Raw genomic sequence first — 21,217 nt, 5'->3', positions numbered from 1 at the left:
AAAGCACAGCGTACGGTTAACACCCCACACCCTGGCTGTCAAAACTTAAACACACACGTACTTTGAAATGGTTAAAACAATTCAGCGCGCACGTTCGCCTTTGTAGACGTTTGGAAAACACACAGGAGGCGGATTTGGTTTGAAAAGTGGAATTTGCATTTATTGAACCTTTGATTAAAATACACATTAGGTTGGCCCCGTCATAATAAGATGCATGAAATCATCAGCAACAAAATAAAAACAAAGAAAAATAACAAAAAAAAAAAGAGAGAAGGCCTGCGTACGTACATCACCATCAGTGGCTCTGAGTACATGCACTGATCTCCATACACATTTGGACAGACAGCACACAGAAATCAAGATTTCTCTTTTAAGCTTTGGATCAAATTGTTGCTGCTGCATTGATCACAAATTAATATTTACAGCCGTAGCAGTTTTGTTCTCCCACATGAGAAAATAGTGCATTAGCGGTGACATGTTTAAGGAGTCTGCATCTCCTGAAATCCCAGTTATTACACTGCACCGACCCAGGGTGTAGAAGTGAATGATTAATACCTTACAGTACTGGTAAGTATTGATATGATGGTGTGTACTGGAAAGAAGCACTGATCTTTACTGGATCTTCAGCTACAAACTAGTGTTTCACCATTTGATTTTTAAATATATATGTATATACACATAAACACACACATACAGTTAGACAGTGTTGAGATTGTGTGTATGGTTATAGGAGTCTTCCATCATTCTTATGAGTGAATAAGTGACAAACAGTAAACGCGTATATAAAGGTCATACATGTATAACTCTGTACATTATTTGCTGTGAACAACACTTAAAGCACTTTATGTTTTTCCAGCGTCTTTCCAAAGCTCTTCCACTCACTTCTTTTTAACTCCGTCCTGCACTTTCGGTACTCCTCCTTTCCTCCGTTCATTAAACCTGCACCATCACGCACGTTCTGAAGCAGACAGGATAAACTTAGCGCCACTCAGAGATCGAAGGCTAATTAAAAATTAAAAAGAAAAAAAGCGTGCCTTCGGTTTCCGTAGCTGCGTGGCGATGGCAAAACAGCCTCACACGAACCTGCCTTCACCTTTTTAGAACTCACATTCACCTTTTCGTTTACTTTCTCGTCATGAAGTCAAGTCAAGGAAAAACTTGAGGGTGTAACATCACTTGCTGACCCTAATTTTGCTTTAACATGATAAGAAGTACATTCGGCGGATAGTTCTCCTGATAGTAGCGTCCTGGCTTGCAAACAACAACAATCCACCAGACCCCGCACAATCAACATTAAAAATCAACATTCAAATAACCAGCTGTTTGTACCGTCGACATAAAAGCTCAGAGCCAAAACAAAAAAATCGCTTCAGAACAACAAAAAAAGTCAGCGAGGACGGACCACCATCAGCCAGCTCCCTGCGAGGGTTTGATTACGACTGATGACTGATCCACCCAGGAGAAAAAAAAAGAAATAAAGAAATGTAACAATAAGGACTGATTTGCACAAAATGATGCACATTCAACAACAGTAAATACAGAAAAAACTACAACAAACTCACAAGAGGAATGACAGTAAACACATCAGCTGATGGGCTGCATCAGCTCTGATCAAATAATTAAGAGGGTTACCCACAGCTTTAAAAGACACTTTCACTTCAATATCCTGCTGTAATGATTGTAAACACATTATTTTTAAACATCAAATTTTCTTTATTATTTAGTCGCATGAAGCTCAGGTAAAAGGTACCAAAACAAACTTTGATTAAACTCCCTGTTGAGGCTTCAGGGACACCGAGGAGTCAAATACTGCCGTTTTAGAGTCAACTCATCGCACATGGACTCCTGTAAAGGACTTTTTTTCCCAACAGAAATGCTATGAAAGGCAGAATTTTAACATAAAACATGATCTTTTCCTAAACCTGCAGTGCAAAATAGGACATGGGACATGAAACAGTATGTCCTGGATTACGCACGACCCCTAAAAGCTCTTTTAACGTGACTTTAAATTAAGTCACTAGGAACGCAACGGCATCATTTTAGAGGATGTGAACCCCCAAAAATTAAAAAAAAAAAAAAAAAAAAATCTTTCCTCAAATGAATTTTCTGTCCCGTTTTCTGTCTTTTGACTCATGAAAAACTGCAGTTTCTGCCCCCAAACGCTGTCACAACCCAATCCAGTGGAAATGAATAACCTTTCCCATCAAAGTATGCTCAGTAGATCGCAAGATTGTTGCTAGAAATACAGTACTGTCACATTTAAAGCACACGATTATAGTGAAACTTTGACGACTTGGTATCGGACATGAACAGTTGAGGTAATACATTTATCAACATTTAGTGTCACGGATACAATCAACCAATGCCCATTAACCTTTCACCTTCACATCACTCCATTCTTTTCCTTCATCTCCAGTCTCCGCCCTTCATACAGGTAGTGTTTTACTTCTAAATGAGACCCTCTTTACCAGAAATAAAGTGTAAAAAAACAAAGAAATAAATCAGTGCACTATACACACAGAATCAAATACCAAATAATTTAAATCTGTATTTACATAAAAAAGGCATAAAGTGAGGTTGAAATGGTTAGTGCTAATGATGCTTGTATCCTCTTGTTACACCTCTGCTCTATCTTTCAGGTAGTACCGTTTTTACCATCTGCAATATGCTTCAGGTGGATGGTTAGTGTCTGTGTCTACTTCATGCTACTGGTGAAACTGGACTGGACCTGGATTATAATTAGCCCACCTAAGGTTGAGTTTCTGCACATAAGAGATCTGGACTGAAGGAACCGACCTGTCATAACGCACGATGCTCTGCTACGGTGCTGTGAGTGGAAAAACCCCCAAAAACCCCCCAGAAAAAACACGAGGCGTTCAGGTGCAGACGTTCCACGAACTAGTAAGCAGCATGCTCGTAAATGTGTATCTAAATATTCTCTTTTCTGATCGATGGCAGCGTTTTATACAGCGAAGCAGCGGCGTCTCAGAGGACGACCTCGAGTGTGGAGCTAATGCTTTCCCTCCTCCCCAGTGTTCTTTAAAAAAATATGCTGCAGGCGCAAAGTGTTTGATCTGGCGTTGAGCTTTAAGTGTGTAGTTGGACCAAACCGAGCTGCAAACAGCCTCTCCTCCTCGGGCCGCTTCTGCCTCCCGTCTCCGGTCTAGCCGAGCAGGGAGCTGCGTCTGGATAGGTCTACGTTGCTGGCGCTTAGCCCCCTGCTGTCTGAGAGTCCAGAGTTGACATCCTGCAGGCAGATCAGGTCGTGTTAGTATTTGGGTTAGGAAACGCTGTGCATATTCTGTCAGGTAACAGACAATCACCTGGACTCGATATTTAATTCGAAAGATAGAATTTCCTGAGTGAAATTGCAGCTGTGAGGAATAAAGTACCTGTGTGGTTTCCTCGGTGCTCTTATTGAGGAAGTTAAGGGAGCTGGCTCTCTTCATTCTGTACAGAAACACACGATTACCAGTGTAGCTGCCGTCATAGGCAACTCTCGCATTTAAGTTCATTTTATTAGATATGTAAGGTTGAAACAATTAGTAGTTGAAATATTAAGAAATAAATCAATAGTAATTCATGTTTTGTTCATTGGATTTATATGTTTAAATGTGTTATTTTTACTAATTGTGCAATTAGATAGGAACCTTTTCTATAGTTCCGTCTGTTGTTGCTAAGAGGGTATTTTTGGCTGGCACACTCAGCAAGCTAATTGAGACGAGCCACGAGATTTGCACGTCCACAGTAAGATAGTAAATAGTAAGATAAATAAAAGAGTGCCTTTTTTGGACCTCCCCACGATGTAAGGATTAAAGTTTTATTCCCTTTGAGTGAGGCCAATGAGGTAAATGTTTTCTTTTGTTTATTTTCGTTGTATGTAAATATGCTAGTGTTGCGTGATATTCTAGTGCAATTACCGCAGTGTGAGGTGTAATGTGTATTTTATTGATTGTTTTGTTGGAATGTTTCGCCATATATAATGCTTAGGGGCTTTATTAAGAATATTCATTTAAGTTTGTATTTCTTTTTAGTTCTGACGGCATTGTATCGGCTGTGGTTGGACATCATTACATGTTAAGGCATGTCGAAGAATCCTCCTGTCCGAAATAAATGTCAGTTAAAACACAAGGAACAAGTTGAGCTTTATTACGACTCGAGGGGAGTAACAGTCAGAACTCAGCCTGCTTCGTGCTGGAGGAGAGAGAAGGAGAAAGAGGTCTGCCGCAGCGGAGCCGAGCGGGAGCGGAGCTGAGCCGAGTCGGAGCGGAGCCGACAGCGCGCCGGGTCACGTGATTAAGCTCGCGTCTCTCTCACGCATCAAAGACGCTCAAACACACACACAGACATCTCATAAAGCAACCAGAGTCCAGTGGTGCAGCTTGGTTAAGCTACAAAGAAGTAACACGTTTATACAAGTTAAATGTGGAGAGTAGATTTCTTTAGCTCATCTTAAAGGGACTCTGTCAAGCAATGAAAGTGGAAGTGTGGTGGTTTGGAGTAAAAGTTTAAGCTCATGTTATTGTTGTTTATGCTAAGTAACTGTAATTAAGGTACGTTTAAGTGGATTATAAGGGTTTGCTTATTTTAAGACTGCATTAGATATTTAAAGGTCACATTATAGTATTTTGTTTGACATTGAAGGTTATTTTCTGTTTTACTACAAGTGAAGAGCAATTTACTATTTTGGTTTAAGAGTTTGTGACATATGTTTAAGTTGACTCTTTAAAGTAAAGCAATTTAAGGTCCTAGGTGCTTCATAAGGTGACTATTCACGTATTTAAGTTGACCTAGGTGACTTGAGTGTAGTACAATACCTTTGACTGTCTGTGACATGGAGCAAGAAGGCTGTGACACTGAAGCTGTGGAGCAGCAAGAAGCTTTTGAAGAGCAAGAAAGTTTGCCAGAACCATGCACAAGTAAAGCTACTAAAGAAGGAAGTTTGAGGAAAAGTCAAAGAGTTAAGAAGTTCACTGAAAGGGGCCAAGCACTACATGATGAAAAGGTGAACAAGCTTCAAGCTCGCTTCAAAGTCAGTTATGAAATGTGGAAAGTTGTTGCAAAACAAGGCAAAAAGGCACTTGAAGAACCTGTTAGTGCAAAACTTAAAGAGCTTATCGGCCGAGTTGAACATACCTCGGCAGAAGTGAAACAAGTTTATGATGAACTGCGCAATCATGAAACTCCTGATGCAGACACTCGCCGCAGAGTGGACACCTGTGATGCGGTTTCTCAAAAGATGATAAAGCTAGCTCAAGAAAAATTAGCAGCAGAAGAAGACGAAGAACTTTCTGAGAGATTGGTTCACTGGAGTGATATAGGATCAGCATTTAATTCTGCCGCCTCTCAAAGATCCAAAGGTTCGAATAGCAGGCAATCAAGAAGCTCAAGTAAGTTGTCTGTAAAGAGGCAAGAAGCAGCTGCAGAGCTTGCGGCTACTGAAGCAACTCTGAAGATTATGGAGGAATTGGAAAGTGAAAGAAAGGCACTTGAAATCCTTGAAGCAGAGAATGCTGAGAAACAGAAGGCCTTAGAGCAAAAGCGAAGAGAGCTTGAAAGGCTAGAAACAGTAAAGAGAATGAATGCTGCTAAAGCACGTTTGAAAGTGTACAATGACGAAGGAAGCTCAGATGAAGAAATATCAGACCTTCTGCACGAAAGGAGCAAACGGAGAAATGTCACAGCTAAACCGATGAATCAGTTTGCACATTCGCAACTTAATGCAAATGCAGAGCCGTTTGATATGCCACAAGCCAACTTAAGGTCACAACCAAGAGAAAGCAAACAGGAAGATAGTACCACAACATTGGCCCAAGCTCTAGCTGAGTCCATTCACATAAGTCGCCTACCAGTACCAGAACCTACAGTCTTCAACGGAGATCCTCTCAAGTACAAGGATTGGAAAATGTCGTTTCAAATGCTGATAGACAGAAAGAACATCCCAGTGAATGAAAAGATTTACTATCTTCACAAGTATGTTGGAGGACCGGCGAGAAAGGCTGTTGAGAGTTATTTTCTGTTGGGAACAGAGCGTGCTTATTACTCAGCATGGAACGTTTTGGAGGAAAGATATGGAAGTTCATTTGTAATCACCAAAGCTTTCAGAGATAAGTTGACATCATGGCCAAGGATTGGGAACAAGGATAGCGTTGAACTTCGAGAATTTTCAGATTTTCTCAGAGGATGTGAAGCGGCCATGCTTCAGGTTAAAGGTCTTGAAGTTTTGAATGACTGCAATGAGAATCAGAGAATGCTAAGCAAGCTACCTGATTGGTTGTCAGCAAGATGGAATCGAAAGGTCATTGAAATTGAAGAACAAGATGGTTCCTTTCCAACATTTAGCCACTTTGTTGACTTCATTGCGAGAGAAGCCAAGATTGCGTGCAATCCAGTAACATCGCTTCATGCACTCAAAGCAGGTGACTCAGAGAAAATGAAATCTTTCAAGACAAGAAGTGTTGGAGCAAAGGTGCTAGTGAGTGCTGCAGAAGAGACGTCCAACACAAAAAAATGTGTGTTTTGTGAAAACTCAAATCATAGCATTCACACATGTAGGAAGTTTATGGACAAGGTCTTGAGTGAAAGAGTCAAATTTGTGCAAACTAAGGGACTGTGCTTTGGATGTCTAGGCTTTGGACACCAATCAAAGAAATGTGAAAGGAGAAAGATGTGTGACACATGTAAAGGGAAACACCCGACATGTTTGCATGAGGAACGAGACAAAACCTCAAAGAAAAGGAAAGAAAAGGAAAGTGACAAGGAACCACAAATGAAAGAGATGGAAGGCAATAAAGAGAGTAGAGAAACCAAACCCAAGGAAGCACCAAGTGAAGCAATATCAAACCGTGTGATTCAAAGTGACAGAAGTAATCTCACATCTACAATCATTCCAGTTTGGTTATCCACAACAAGCAATCCTGAACATGAGATTCTTCTCTATGCTCTTCTTGATAGCCAAAGTGACACGACATTCGTCTTGAAGGAAAAGGCAGATGCTCTGGATGCAGAGAAGGAATGTGTGCAGTTAAAGCTCTCGACAATGTCTTCTAAAGACACTTTAGTACCAAGTCAAAGGCTGTCTGGGTTACAGGTCAGAGGTTTCTCTTCTTCAAGGAGAATTCCTCTTCCTGTGACATACACAAGAGAGTTTATTCCTGCGAATTTGAGTCATATTCCCACACAAAGGACAGCAAGAGCGTGGCCACACTTAGAGCACCTGGCTGAAGAAATCGCTCCACTGATTGAATGTGACGTAGGCCTGCTCATTGGTTACAATTGTTCACAAGTGTTGGTACCCAGAGAAGTTGTGGCGGGAAAAGATAATGAACCTTTTGCCCAAAGAACAGACCTTGGCTGGACAATAGTTGGAGGAGCTAATCCATGTGTTGACTATGGGGATGCCATAGGATGTAGCCACAAGATCATTGTCAAGGAAGTGACACCCAATCAGTCAGCTGAGCAGTTGGTCAAAGAAGTGCAATACGTCTGTCGCACACAAGTCAAAGAGGTGGTCACATCTGCAGATGTAATTAAAGTGCTCGAGTCCGACTTCAATGAAAGAAAGGTGGAAGATTCACACTTCTCACAAGAAGATTTAAGGTTCATCTCCATAATGGAAGAAGGAGTGAAGATGAAAGCAGATGGACACTGTGAGTTACCTTTGCCATTTAAGGAAGACAGACCAAGTCTGGCAAACAACCGGAGCTGTGCAGAACACAGACTCAAAAATTTGAAGAGAAGATTTGAGAAGGACAAGCAATACCACAAAGACTACACAGAGTTCATGAGAGAGACTATAGAGCGTGGTGATGCAGAAAGAGTTCCCTCTGTAGACCTGGACAAAGGCCCTGCCTGGTACATTCCACACCATGGAGTGTATCATCCTCAAAAGCCTGGCAAAATAAGAGTGGTGTTTGATTGTTCAGCAAAGTACGGAGGGGTGTCCTTGAACGACTACCTGCTTACAGGGCCAGAGTTAACCAACTCTCTAGTGGGGGTCCTGTGCCGATTTCGGAAAGGTCCAGTTGCAGTGATGTGCGACATTGAGCGCATGTTTCATCAATTCAGAGTCAGAGAAGAAGATCAAAATTACTTTCGCTTCTTGTGGTGGGACAATGGAGACTTCAACTCTACTCCATCTGTCTATCGCATGCACGTACACTTGTTTGGAGCTGCTTCTTCCCCTGCCTGTGCGAACTTTGGTCTCAAGTATATTGCTGCACAAGGTCAAGGCAAGTTCAGTGAAGCTACCATAAGATTCATTGAGCGAAATTTTTATGTGGACGATGGTCTTATCAGTTTCCACTCAGAAGAAGAGGCAATTCGTTTGGTGAAGGAAGCAAAGGAACTTTGCAGCACAGGAGGCTTGCGACTTCACAAGTTTGTTTCAAACAGTAAGCAAGTGCTTAATTCGCTACCGGAAGAAGATTGTGCAGAAACAGTAAGAAAGGACTTGTCACTGGGCGAGCAACAAATTGAAAGAGCCCTAGGTGTCAAATGGTGCATCGACTCGGATTATTTCCAGTTTCGAGTAGTTGTGAACGAGCAGCCACTTTCCAGAAGAGGAGTGTTGTCCACAGTAGCCTCTATTTATGATCCACTTGGCTTTGTGGCACCTTTTGTTCTACTTGGGAAGCAGATACTACAGCAAATGTGTCGAGAGAAAGCAGATTGGGACGAACCACTCACAAGCGATCTGAAGTCACGGTGGGAGTCCTGGTTGTTGGATCTAAAAAATCTAGCAGATGTCAAAATTGACAGATGTTACGTGCCAAAAGATTTTCAAACAGTTCAGAAGTACGAGCTTCACCATTTCTCAGACGCAAGTGTTTCAGGGTATGGTGTTTGTACGTACCTGAGAGCTGTCAGTGAAGCAGGACAAGTCCACTGCGCTCTTGTCTTTGCCAAGTCCAGAGTAGCACCCACGAAGGTTACTACGGTGCCACGATTGGAGCTGTCTGCAGCAGTTGTAGCAGTGCGGATTAGTGACATGCTCAAAGCAGAGTTGGAGCTAGAAGATGCTCAAGAATTCTTCTGGACAGATTCTCAAGTTGTCTTGGGATATATCAACAACGATGCGAGACGTTTCCATGTTTTCGTTGCAAATCGCATTCAGCGTATTAAGGAAAGCACTCAACCGATGCAATGGAAGTTTGTGGTATCAGATCTCAATCCAGCAGACCATGCCTCGCGCGGACTGAAGGCCAAAGACCTCATTACCTCCAACTGGTTTAGTGGTCCAAGTTTTCTTTGGCAAGAGAAACTTCCCCACGAAGAAGTCACAGTGGGGAAACTTGATGCAGAGGATCCAGAAGTGGCACAAAACAAACAGAAATGCAAAGATCAATGACATAGTGATCGTACAAGATGACCAAGCATCAAGAAACGACTGGAAGTTGGCCAAAGTTGTTGCCATACACCCGAGTGAAGATGGATGTATACGCAAAGTACAACTGTTAATGAGTGACTCATTGTTAGATGACCATGGAAAGAGACTGAGTAAACCAGTTCTACTTGACAGACCTATACACAAGACTGTGACACTATTAGAAGCAGATTAGTTTACATTTCATAAGTTCATAGGTGGAAATCACAAGTGATTTGGTGGGAGTGTAGCTGCCGTCATAGGCAACTCTCGCATTTAAGTTCATTTTATTAGATATGTAAGGTTGAAACAATTAGTAGTTGAAATATTAAGAAATAAATCAATAGTAATTCATGTTTTGTTCATTGGATTTATATGTTTAAATGTGTTATTTTTACTAATTGTGCAATTAGATAGGAACCTTTTCTATAGTTCCGTCTGTTGTTGCTAAGAGGGTATTTTTGGCTGGCACACTCAGCAAGCTAATTGAGACGAGCCACGAGATTTGCACGTCCACAGTAAGATAGTAAATAGTAAGATAAATAAAAGAGTGCCTTTTTTGGACCTCCCCACGATGTAAGGATTAAAGTTTTATTCCCTTTGAGTGAGGCCAATGAGGTAAATGTTTTCTTTTGTTTATTTTCGTTGTATGTAAATATGCTAGTGTTGCGTGATATTCTAGTGCAATTACCGCAGTGTGAGGTGTAATGTGTATTTTATTGATTGTTTTGTTGGAATGTTTCGCCATATATAATGCTTAGGGGCTTTATTAAGAATATTCATTTAAGTTTGTATTTCTTTTTAGTTCTGACGGCATTGTATCGGCTGTGGTTGGACATCATTACATGTTAAGGCATGTCGAAGAATCCTCCTGTCCGAAATAAATGTCAGTTAAAACACAAGGAACAAGTTGAGCTTTATTACGACTCGAGGGGAGTAACAACCAGTGAACTCAAACCACAAACTTCAGTAATGAGTTAAAGACAGAAAGTGTTTTTACAAAACTGAGTGATTTGAGTAATATTTAGGAATGGACAAGGCAGACCACCCATCATGGTTCCCGAGCAATTAAGGCTTCATCGTGGATCTTATTTACAAGGTCACGCAACCTTCATGCTCAATTGTAAATGTTATACTCAACTATATACCCACTGGACCCTTTATTAGGTACGCCTTTATAGTACCAGGTTGGACCCCGTTTCTCTTTCAGAGCTGCCTCAATTCAACAACGTGCTGGAAACATGACTCATTACTTCTTCATGTTGACACAACAGCATCACACAGTTGATGCAGATTTCCTGCTTGCACATTCATTATGAGAATCATCCTTGTGCTTCAACGTCCTGTGTGTTCAACGATGTTCATCTTTGTTTCAGTTTCGTATGTTTCAGTTTTGAACAGTGTTATAATTGGTCTGAATTTTTTGAAGATGTACTTTTAGCTTTGGGAACTGAAGTGCGAATGTAATTTGGACTGGCGAGAAGAAAAACTGAAGTAACCATAACTATAACCTGACTGCACAGCTGCAGTAGTCTTACCCTGGGTTGCGGGGTTCTTGAGGACCGCTGCCCTGCAGCTTCTTCACCAGCATTTCGCTGCTCCTTCTCAGAGCATCACGAATCTTACCGAAGGAGCCGCTGCGGCGCAGAGACCCGTTACCATCCTGAGGGCGAGATGTGCAACAGTAAAACTTTAGAAAAACACCTCCTTTAAGGCACGCTAGAACAGACTCACAGACAAGGATTTCCACAGTACTTTATGAAATTATTCACACTGTGGTTTACGCTGTAGTCACATCCAGTCAATGTGAACACATACTGCTACTTTATTAGCTTCCAAACTTATGTTACCCCGTTCCACTCAGCCGAGTCGTCGCCCTCGTTCTCCCCTCTCTGTCCACCAGGTCCGTTCGTTCCCTCCCTGCTGTGTCGTCTGTCGCTCCCAGAGCCTCCGTCCTTCAGCAGCTCCACCACCTTACTCTGGTTAATGGCATCAATACCCTGAGAGAGGAAAATAAAGACAAGGGTGATGCAAGGGCCTGAAAAAAAACCCTTTTATACAACAACAGACGCAGCATGTGTTCTTTACTATGTGCAAACATTAGTACGACTGATCTTTAAATCACTTTGGCACACAGTTTATGAGCCAATAAATCGTAGCTGGAATGCCTGTTGAACAAATCCGCTCGCTTAACTGAAAAATCCCTGAAAAGAGCCCAGATGACTAATCTAAAGGCGGTAATTCAAACGGCCAAATGGCCGTCGTCGAGAGGGTTCCTGTTGCACCTGTTTGCGTGACTTGCTGGCGCACTCCTCCAGTGTTTCTGCGGCCTCCAGTTTGCCCTGGCGACGGTACAAAGCTCCCAAGCTTTTGAGGGTTGTGTTCACTGTTGGGCTGTTGAGAAAGAAAGAAATCCAGCTTTTTTTTTCTTTAGATCTTTTAAAAGTAACCTAATCCATCAATCAGGGTTAAACAATCAAGCGTTAGACCTTTCCCAAACTGAACCACAAAGCAAACACTCTCTGCTGCTTTGAGAAGTTTACTGTTACACAGTCTGCAAAGTATCTGCTCCTCAAACAAAAGGGATGGAAATGTGCCGTTTCTACTATAAAACTAGAAGAATGACGAACCACAGACTGATAAAGTCAGTGGTTTAACTTCTAGTCTTTTGAGGCAAACATAGATTTGTAATGAGCTTTGTTTCCCTTCCTTTTTGGTGATGATAGTTTCCCTGTTCTGTTCCTCTGTGTTACCATTTTTCATCTTTTTAAAAAGACAAAAAGGCCATCAGATCAGAGTAGCCTCCCTTGGTAGACATTCACAGTTAGGTCACATACATGATCAGACAGTTTAGACTTTGACCTGTTTCCAGTGGATCTAAATGTCTGATTTACCTGTCCACCTTGCAGGCCTTGTACCAGCTCCCATACTCTACATATGGGCCTGAGTCCTTGCGTTTGCCCTGAAAGAAAGAGTGACACAGATTAATATTAAACGAGTCAGAAAGCAGGAGGAGACAAGTACAAAATGCTGGTCCGATAGGCAGCAAGTTAAAACAACAAAAAAACCTTGTCCTTATACCCACTGTATGTGTTGCCTGCCTACCTTGCTCTCTTCTCTTTCCTCAGCGTGCATCCAGATTGGTTTATTATCATCTGCAACAGGCAGAAATATCACATAATTACTTTTTTTATACAAGAACATCATGTGTGGGCCACCAAACCCACACTGAAGAGGACTTAAGATGCTTTTTATTGTTCTGCACTGTTAAAATCATAAAAATAACCCAATAACTATGAATGACACTTCAGTCTGCTGGATATCCTCTAATATGGTCTGTAATTTGGTCATTTCAGGCACATTTTCCATGGCTGCCCTTCAAAAGCAGTTGCAGTCAAATAAAAAAACGTTGGGTTAAAAGGGAAATAATAGTTATGATTAAGGAGGAACTGTCTAGAGTCCTGAAATACAGCATGGAGTTGGATTTGAGTTTAAAAAGTATTTTAATTGTCCTGAAAAATGACCAAAATCCTGAAATTACCCATTTTTAGTTTGAGGTAATGCCTCTCTGTCTATGTAAACACATTTGATTTCATGTAAACAAGCAGCTGTCACTCACCAAACCCAGCTAAAGCCCGCTCTCGTGCTGAGCATGTGAGCACATAAGGGTTTGATAGACTTAGCTGGATAGGCGGGAGGAAACCATCAGCATTAAGCTGCTTTGCGAGCTTCAGTGTAATCCTCTGACTTGCTGAGAACTCAGAGCGATGCGGCCGTCAGGGTGTGACCAAACCACAGCCTGAATCTAAAAAAACAAGGCTAACAGGAAGACTTCTGATGTAAATTGAGCCTGACTCACAGCCTGCTCCTCTCTGCCCAGTCCTGGCAATTTGAGTAACTCTGTGACCAGCAGGATCTGATACAGTCACTTCAGTGTGACTCAGCTGTTTGCCTGTTGGCTCTACTTACTGTTGACAGAGCCAAACTCCTTCTCGTGCGCCCTGGTCAAAATCTCTTTGTACAGAGCTTCAGCGTCTGCAAATTTCCCCTGCTTCAGGTAGCATGTGGCCTAAAGAGAAACAGGAAGCACCGACAATCCTGATCAGATCAATAAAATATCTTAGAAATAGGTGAAATAGTCACAGGGGAAAAAAACTATAAAGGTAGTGAAACAGTGAAGAGGCAGAAGGGTGTTCAAATGATAGACTGTATATAAAAGATGGGCATAGCCAACATTAGATTTTAACTGGTCCCAGTGAGAAGCCCCAAGGTGAACGCTTAGCTGTTGTCCTTTTGACTGACACAGGACGCTCATAAGACAGCAGCTTGTCAATCAAACATAAATCAATATTTTCTTTATCCTCCTTTTTGGCTCTGAAGGGAAAATATAAAAAAATTACTGAATGCGACACGATGTTCAGACTTTAATCCCGTGTCTGAGACCAGAAGCTCATCAGGGCAGCGTTTACTACCGTCTTAAATCACGTGAACAGCAGAGGAGTTTTCCCAAAGACCTTTACAGAACCAGACACATTTTTACAACCAGAGGAGTCGCCCCCTGCTGGCCATTTTACACCCTGACGCTACATCTATCTTTACAGTCTGTAGTGCAAATTAAGTTCCCACCAGGTTATTTTTGGTTTTGGCCACATTGGGGTCATCAGCTCCGAGCTTGGATTCGTAGATCTCCAGGGCTCGTCCGTAGTAGTACTCCACCTCGTCGTACTTGCCCTGGTTCTGACACAGTAGGGCCAGGTTGTTCAGCTGCTTAGCCACGTCTGGATGGTACTTCCCCAGCACCTGGTTACAACAGTGAGACAACCACACATTTGCAAAACAAACTACAATCACGTGACCACATGGAGACTGTCTGGGTAACTTGTCTGCTTATGTACCCTTTATATCAAAAGGTGATTCAGTTGCTAAAACACAAATATGAACAAAACTGCAATTGTACCTTCTCTCTGATCTCCAGTGCTCTCTTGCAGAGAGGCTCAGCCTCCTTGTATTTGCCCCTCTTGCCATATAATACAGCGAGATTGTTGAGGGTTGCAGCCACAGCTGGGTGGTCCTTCCCCAGTGTCTTCTCCCTGATGGCTAAAGCGTCATTCAGAAGATGAGCGGCTTCTTTGTATTTGTTCTGGTCCCTGGAGCACAAAACACAAAGCACAGACCCATGGCGCTGTGTTCAGAGGCTTTATTTTACAACAATGAATAGTTTATGAAAAGCGTCCACACTCTCAAGCCCCCACCTGTACACCAGAGCCAGGATGTTGAGCATAGTGGCGACGTCTGGATGGTCATGCCCAGATGTCTTCTCCAGGTCCTCCAGGGCTTGCTTGCACAGCGGCACAGCCACCTCGTACCTCCCCTGAGAGGCGTACTGGATCACCAGGTTGTGCAGCGTCCTGAGGCGCGCCGGGATCTCGTAGCCTCCCTGCTGGGCTGCCACCTCTCCACTGGGCTGGGCTGTGACACGAAGCACAGCATGGTCGAGAATAAGCAAAACTACCTACTAGAAGTTTTTAAAGCGTTACATGAAGTTCTCAAATGAATTATTTGTTCAGTACTCCATCAGTTTTCAAAAATAGTAACTAAGTTACTGTCAGATCCAAGCAGAACATATGGTGGATAAAAAACATGAAGTCAGATCTGCTGTAGTGATCAGCACTCCAGCAGGAAATGGAGGAAGCTTCTGTAACAAGATTTTCTTTTCCTTTATATAATTTGATGATAGTCATGTTCTCCAAAAAGTAGATAAAGCCTTTTAAAAGCTATGTGTCGTACTCTCTACCCTCTCTCCTGCTTGTTATGCTCTTGCTGCTGCTGAACGCTAACTAGCCATTCAGACTATGGCTGAATGTATATTTCACTGTAAGAGCGAATGAAGGTTCAGCACGTAGCGTGTGGTTAATTTGCAGGAAAGCTAAAGACGCTGCATACACTGACACAACTGATTTATCTTTGTATGTGCTGTGTTGAAGAGCTGCTAAAAAACCTATAGCACAGAAGTTGAACTATTTAAATGACTTGCAGTTCAGACTTCAGGGCTACAGGTGCTATATTATTAAGATAAAAAATAAAGCAATGATTAAAAACTGTAAAACTAAAATAAAATGTCTGCCCAATCTTAACTCACATGTGTATGCATGCCAGATGTTTCCTTGAAGTAGCTGCAGCATGAGTAGATCAGACAAGGCGGCTTGTGGTCGGTCATCATTACATGTGCATAGGTGAACGCTGCACAGTGACTGAACACCCAGTGAGCTACCAGTTATCTCTTCCTGTGGTGTACCACATTCGGCACTCTCTCTGTTAAACTGGGCCGTGGACAGCCTGTACTGTGAACCGATGATTAACCTCATCAAATCGTTATATCATAATTCATTCAAACTGTCTTGGTCACATGGGAGCCAAAAACAAACAATCCCTACATAACATGTGCGCCTCTCAGAATCATTCTTGTATTAAATGACAGATTTCAGCTTTATGTGAGGCTTTGACTGGCTTGAGCACAAATTCATCAGTAAAATCCCAATGTACTCATCTTAAAATGAGTCATCCCATTAAGGCCTCTCTGCTGATGTCATACCTGGTCCCTGGTCATCATCATTAGGGAATAAGTCATCCAGGTTATCCTTTGAAGCGTCTCCGCCTGTGCTGCCGCCCGAGCTCTGGTTCTTCTCCTCGGAGGGCGACACGTCGTCGTCGAACTTCTTGATCTGGTTCATGAACTCCAGGTGCTTCTTCTCCTCCTCCAGCTGGGCGACGCTCTGCTCGCTGCGCTGCAGCTTGTGCTGCGTTCCAGCCAACTCGTCCCGCAGCCACTGGTTCTCCTGGCAGAGGCGGCGCACCTGAGCGCGCAGCTTCTGCTTCTCCGACTCCACGGCGCTCAGGTGGCTGGACAGGGCGATGATCACCTGGTGTAAAAGGAAATTGTAAAAATCACAAAAATATCTGTTTGTTTGTTTCTTTGTGCACCAACTCTGCCACATGATCAAGAGGTGAACAAACACCTTGGTCCACAGATACACATTAGGAGGTTCTTATCTATATCACATATTAAGATGCTGCCTAGCAACAGGTTAGAACGACCTGCATTCAGCATGTATGCACCAATCACACCTTACAAGGATCGTATAATTTTTGTTTCAAAAGACTTCATTTATATCAACAAAGCTTCTTTCATGCATGATATATCACAAAGCCATCAGGCCGCCTAGTGACGATCCAAGATGTCCTGTTTATTGCCTTTGTAAAAAAAAAAAAAAACCCTTATAAAAGCATCCTATTGTATTAGGTTCACAATAGAGTGTGAACTTCAGTGTACAATTCAGTGTAAACGTCAAAAACCTAAGTGTCTGTCTCTCACCTGTGCCTCTCCCAGACCCAGCTCAATGGCTTCCAGACTCTTGCGCAGCAGCCCCGACTTCTCTTGTGCAACAGGTGGCTGGGTGCAGTCCAGCAGAGAGTTTAGGAGCTGGGCGTGCTCGCCACGTAGCGTCTCCAGACCCTGCATGACGGTCTTAGTGTTAAGGACGATCTCATCCTGGCTCAGTCGCTCCAGGGCTTCTTCACGTGGATACACCATGGTGGACATTGCCAGGTTTCACACACACTGTGAGAAAAGGGAAGGAAAACCTACATTTACTTACATTTCTGATTCACATTCTGCCCTGCTTGAAACCCTCAAAACATTAGGTGTTCAGTGTAACCACATCCTGCCACAGAAGGTGGCAAAGAAACAGAAACGAGCGATGATTAATTTGCGGCGTGAGGACATAATGACACAAAAGATGAGACAAATAGTGGAGTAATATTATGACTCAAACCCAGCGCTGCCGACAGTTCCTCTATCCACCTGCTCATGAATGAGAAATACCACACCGGAAACACTGAAGGACATGATGTGGCGCAAACAAAAGTAATGAGGAGAACAAAATGAGAAACACTGACAACGCGAATGAAGGGACTGTTCCTGAGATTCATTTCCTGTCTGGCATCATCCTGTAAATGATGGAGTTAAAAGAGATGGATGAAAAACAAAAACCACGCAGCACAAGCGTGTCTTGTTATGAACAGAAGGCACGCTGTATAAAAGCTTCCCGACATCAGACAGAAAGAGAAAGGTTGTCTGTGAGATTGTATACTGGACGGATAATTAAAGTAAATTTAGCCTGAAACAAACACAGACCAGCAAATCCAATTAACAGGAGAAGTGATCAGTGAACAAAGCTAACCTTGTGAGGGCGGGGCAACGATTATCACAGCGGCGTCGGATTTAGAGCCAGACGGACATCTGGATGAAATGTTATTTTAAACTAAGACAAATGTCCCAACATCTGTAGCAGCATAACTGAGCAGTCGTAGGTTAGAAATTGGATTCATACATTGTATACAAATAAGTAAAAGACTCTTAAAAAGCCAGCAAATGGATCAAATTATAGCCTCAGAGAATATTAGACTTTAAACTTGAGTTTCCTTCTCCAATTACATCTTTATCTCTAAAAAAAGATTACTTTTTAGTGTAACTTTGCTACTTTAACCTCAGAAAAATTCTGTTATTTAAGTTGGAATTTTTCTGCCCTTCATAAATTTACATCTTTAATACAAAAAAACATTGGAGCATATTTTTTCTTTGTATGTATGCCAGATAATTAACTAACCAATTTACTCTTAGAACATCCATCTTTTCTTTTTCTTCACATATTCACAGCTCTAACCTTTAGAAAAGTGTATTTTTACAGTAATTTTTATGTTTTTTCCTAATACATTTATGTATTTTTACCTTTTTTTTTTAAATCTCAGAATATCAAACTTCTTTCCTGTAATTCTCAATCATACATTTACAACTTTAACTGATCTCTCACAACCTAAAGGCAGATCTTTAAATTGACTTCCTGATCTTCTGGGAGTACTCACAATAAATGTAGTGCTATATGGTCTTTAAATCATTAGTCATGATTAGTCATGTCCATGATGAGCCTGGCAGATACACGTGTGCACTGTGAATCCTTCCAGCCAGGAAAAGAGAAACATTCATGCTGCGTATTAATATTTAGATAACATTTACAAAGTCCAATATCCAAACCGTGGGCCACTTCTGGCACAGTAAACGGCGACTTTCCGCCTTGAGCATGCGCACTGTCTCCATATTGACCAGATGTAAGTGAAAGGGTTGCAGCCGCAGCAGGAGGAGAAAGAGGTCGTCAGAGGAGCCAAATGTGCAACATCGTGACTTTCTCTCTCTCCCAGCTTTGATGGAGGAGGCGCACCTGTTCTGTTCTCCTCTCCTGCTCCCTCCCTTCCTCTCTCACCCATCCTCCTCTCCCACCCCCTCCCATCTTGCCTCATACACTTGACTGCAATGCACCAATATTCACGCTTCCTTTCAAGTCCACCGCTTCACAAATGCAGAAGAACAGAGCTAACTGTGCGGGCGGACAAACGAGCGGCAGCAGGAAATGATCGCGATCGCACACCCCTCACGTTTGAATTAAACCCTTCAGAGCCATGAATAAAGGCAGGAGCCGGTGGATGGCCGAGGCCTAATGCCGGGGAGGAAGTCGGCAGATCAGTGAAGGTGACCGACAGCAGAGAGCACTGCTCAAAAAGCATAAAGCTACAACAGACGATGAACATAAGGCCAAATAAATGCCTGTCCATCGCTGAAAACGTGTTGATGTGTCTGGTCCCGACATGCAGCCTGTTTGTAAACAGTGCAGGCCCGATCCTCCAAGGTGTTACACAACACAGAGATGCGTATCATTATTATATCATTATCATCATCAGCACACGCAGGGCTGCATTATTTACAATATGCACACATAATCCCGCAACAAACACCACGTAAAGAGCGATGCTTCATTTCTAGCGACAGATTTATCGACCTGGCCGTCCCACTGCTACAAATATACCGACAAACTGCCCTCATGCAACATAAACTACAATCTATTCTGACCGTTTAAGTGCACCGTAGTGCAAGTATTATTATTATTTATCCTCAGTTTTACCTTCATCGAAGATAAACGCAGCAATTACAGAGCCTCGAACAAAGCGGCAGCACAATGTTGTGATGCTCCGGACAGACCCGCGTCAAGTTTACCAAAACGAACAAGCGTCCGGTGCCGGTTTTTCAAAATAAAACTCCATTTACAGTTAGACAAGTGGCAATGGGAAGATAACGGCATCCAAGGACGAAACGGAGAGTGCTCTCTCAACGCTGAGCAACTTGTACTAATACACGAAAACACGGTCCGCTTGTTTTTCTAAAATTCACTTCACAAAGCAGCCATTAAATTAAAATTAGCTTTACTTTGAAGACTGCTGGGTGACGAGAGCTGCCGCTAGCACACCTGCTTTGTTGAATTAACACGCCTGCAGTTATTTGTAGATAAACCGAAATAGCTCGCGCACGCTACTGAGTTTACTTTAATGCGATTACGGCAACAAGTTTAACTGAGCTAAAAGCCACCTTGGCTAGCTGCTGTTTACGTTTTTCTTCACTTTAACTTACCCAGCTGTCACTTGACAGTAGATGACGGGGTGGACACAGCTAATATTTAGCTGTGTTTTTAACTTTAACCTCGGTGTTCACAGTATAAGCGACTGAACCTTTATTCGGCATAAAACTGATTATTTTGTGGATGTGCTTCAAAATTTGACAGAGAAAACGAAATGGCTGAGTTCCCAGAGACCCCAACCAAAGATTGAAAAAGCACTAAGATGATTCACGTTCGACATTTTTCAGTCAAGGCGGGGAATACATCTTGCGCATGCGTATAGTCGAGTTGTCGCTCTCGCAACATCCGAGCGTCTGAATTTTTCAGTTTCCCTCAAGACTCTATTTAATATAATAACCTAAATTGACATGGTGTAAATTATTATGCTATTTGCATGGTATTGTTTAGTAACATTAAGGTAAAATAGGAAAACGTAATTGCTCCTATTCTCTATCTTACATGTTAAGCACCTTGGCATACCCTTGGTTTTTAAGTGTGCTTTATAAAGTTTATTATTATTATTTATTGTAAAACGTTCACTCGGCGACATCTTTATATAGATGATTAGTTACGATAAAAGATTGTTTTAAAAAATAAAAGCAACAACAATACAAACACTTGATATGAATAATGAATTTTTAAAACTCGTAGACTATTTACAAAACAGAAGTTTGGATATAATTCTCTTGGTTTGCTAAAGCTCTTTGTCCGATGATGTCACCAGCATCCTCCATCCACAGGACCCGCTGCCTTGTTTCATAAGTATCATGTGCTAAGCTTAATTTATACTTTTTACACTTTATGTATTCATCAGAAATCTGATTTTACTCTCCAACAAAGACTATAATTAGTAAAGTTCCCATTATTTCTGCAATTTTACGTCATTGAGCAGCACATATTAAGTGATATTTACCCAGACAGCCTACAGTGTCTGCATCAGTTTGTTCCACTTCAGAAATAAGCTGTATGGAGCTGTAGTACAAGCACACATCTGTAGTCCAGTAAGAGGAGACAGGGCTACAAATCAAGAATATCTTTATTTAAAAAAAACAATGAAACAATGAAACACTTCCACTTCTCATCCCACATCTGTTTGATTGACAAACGTAATCATGAAAAAAGCGGTACTACAAAACATGTCAAATTAAAAAAAACAAAAGCAAAAAAATAAAGAATACAATATAACAAGTACTATTCTGATATGTACAAGCATCATTGTTTCTTATAGTATTGTTATAGGCAAAAGGCAAAAAAGCTGAAGACTGCTGCTGAAGAAATGATGGTATGTGCAAAATACTCTTCACAAGTCCACAAGCTCAGGGCGCTCTGTTCTGAGCAGAACCTCGGTCGG

At 42.0% G+C, this 21,217-nt stretch overlaps 1 protein-coding gene across 2 annotated transcripts; it reads right to left on the bottom strand.

The window, feature by feature from the left end:
- Nucleotides 1–136: 136 nt before the first annotated feature.
- Nucleotides 137–20,104, bottom strand: klc2 (kinesin light chain 2). 2 transcript variants are annotated; one of them, XM_086279067.1, is made up of 14 exons: nt 19,881–20,104; nt 16,737–16,982; nt 15,957–16,284; nt 14,617–14,833; nt 14,322–14,511; nt 13,991–14,164; nt 13,334–13,433; nt 12,470–12,519; nt 12,259–12,326; nt 11,650–11,758; nt 11,215–11,364; nt 10,903–11,027; nt 3,393–3,450; nt 137–3,247 (listed from the first exon to the last, which is right to left on the bottom strand). In XM_086279067.1, exons 2-14 carry the CDS (start codon nt 16,962–16,964, stop codon nt 3,164–3,166), a joined length of 1,881 nt encoding a protein of 626 aa, XP_086135193.1. In that variant the 5' UTR covers nt 16,965–16,982; nt 19,881–20,104; the 3' UTR covers nt 137–3,163. The 2 variants fall into 2 exon arrangements, with proteins under 2 accessions (XP_086135193.1, XP_086135184.1); XM_086279058.1 differs by lacking the exon at nt 19,881–20,104 and adding an exon at nt 19,378–19,692.
- Between the last annotated feature and the right edge of the window lie 1,113 nt (nt 20,105–21,217).

The sequence above is a fragment of the Aulonocara sp. 'chitande type north' Nkhata Bay genome, linkage group LG3, assembly GCF_057382095.1.
Source record: "Aulonocara sp. 'chitande type north' Nkhata Bay isolate Kocher_YH1m ecotype deep benthic linkage group LG3, A_spYH_male_GT1.1, whole genome shotgun sequence".
Taxonomy (NCBI): domain Eukaryota; kingdom Metazoa; phylum Chordata; class Actinopteri; order Cichliformes; family Cichlidae; genus Aulonocara; species Aulonocara sp. 'chitande type north' Nkhata Bay.
The sequence above is the reverse complement of the archived record's forward strand: the minus strand, read 5'-3'. Positions and strand labels throughout refer to the sequence as shown.

Bases quoted from the DNA above. Each gene is read 5' to 3' on its own strand.
- klc2 (XM_086279067.1), bottom strand. From the start codon at position 16,964: ATGTCCACCATGGTGTATCCACGTGAAGAAGCCCTGGAGCGACTGAGC. The intron at 11,759-12,258 runs GTAAATCAGACA...CTTTCTCAACAG, and splicing joins AAGGCCTGCAAGGTGGACAG to CCCAACAGTGAACACAACCC. The intron at 3,248-3,392 runs GTACTTTATTCC...ATCTGCCTGCAG, and splicing joins GCACCGAGGAAACCACACAG to GATGTCAACTCTGGACTCTC.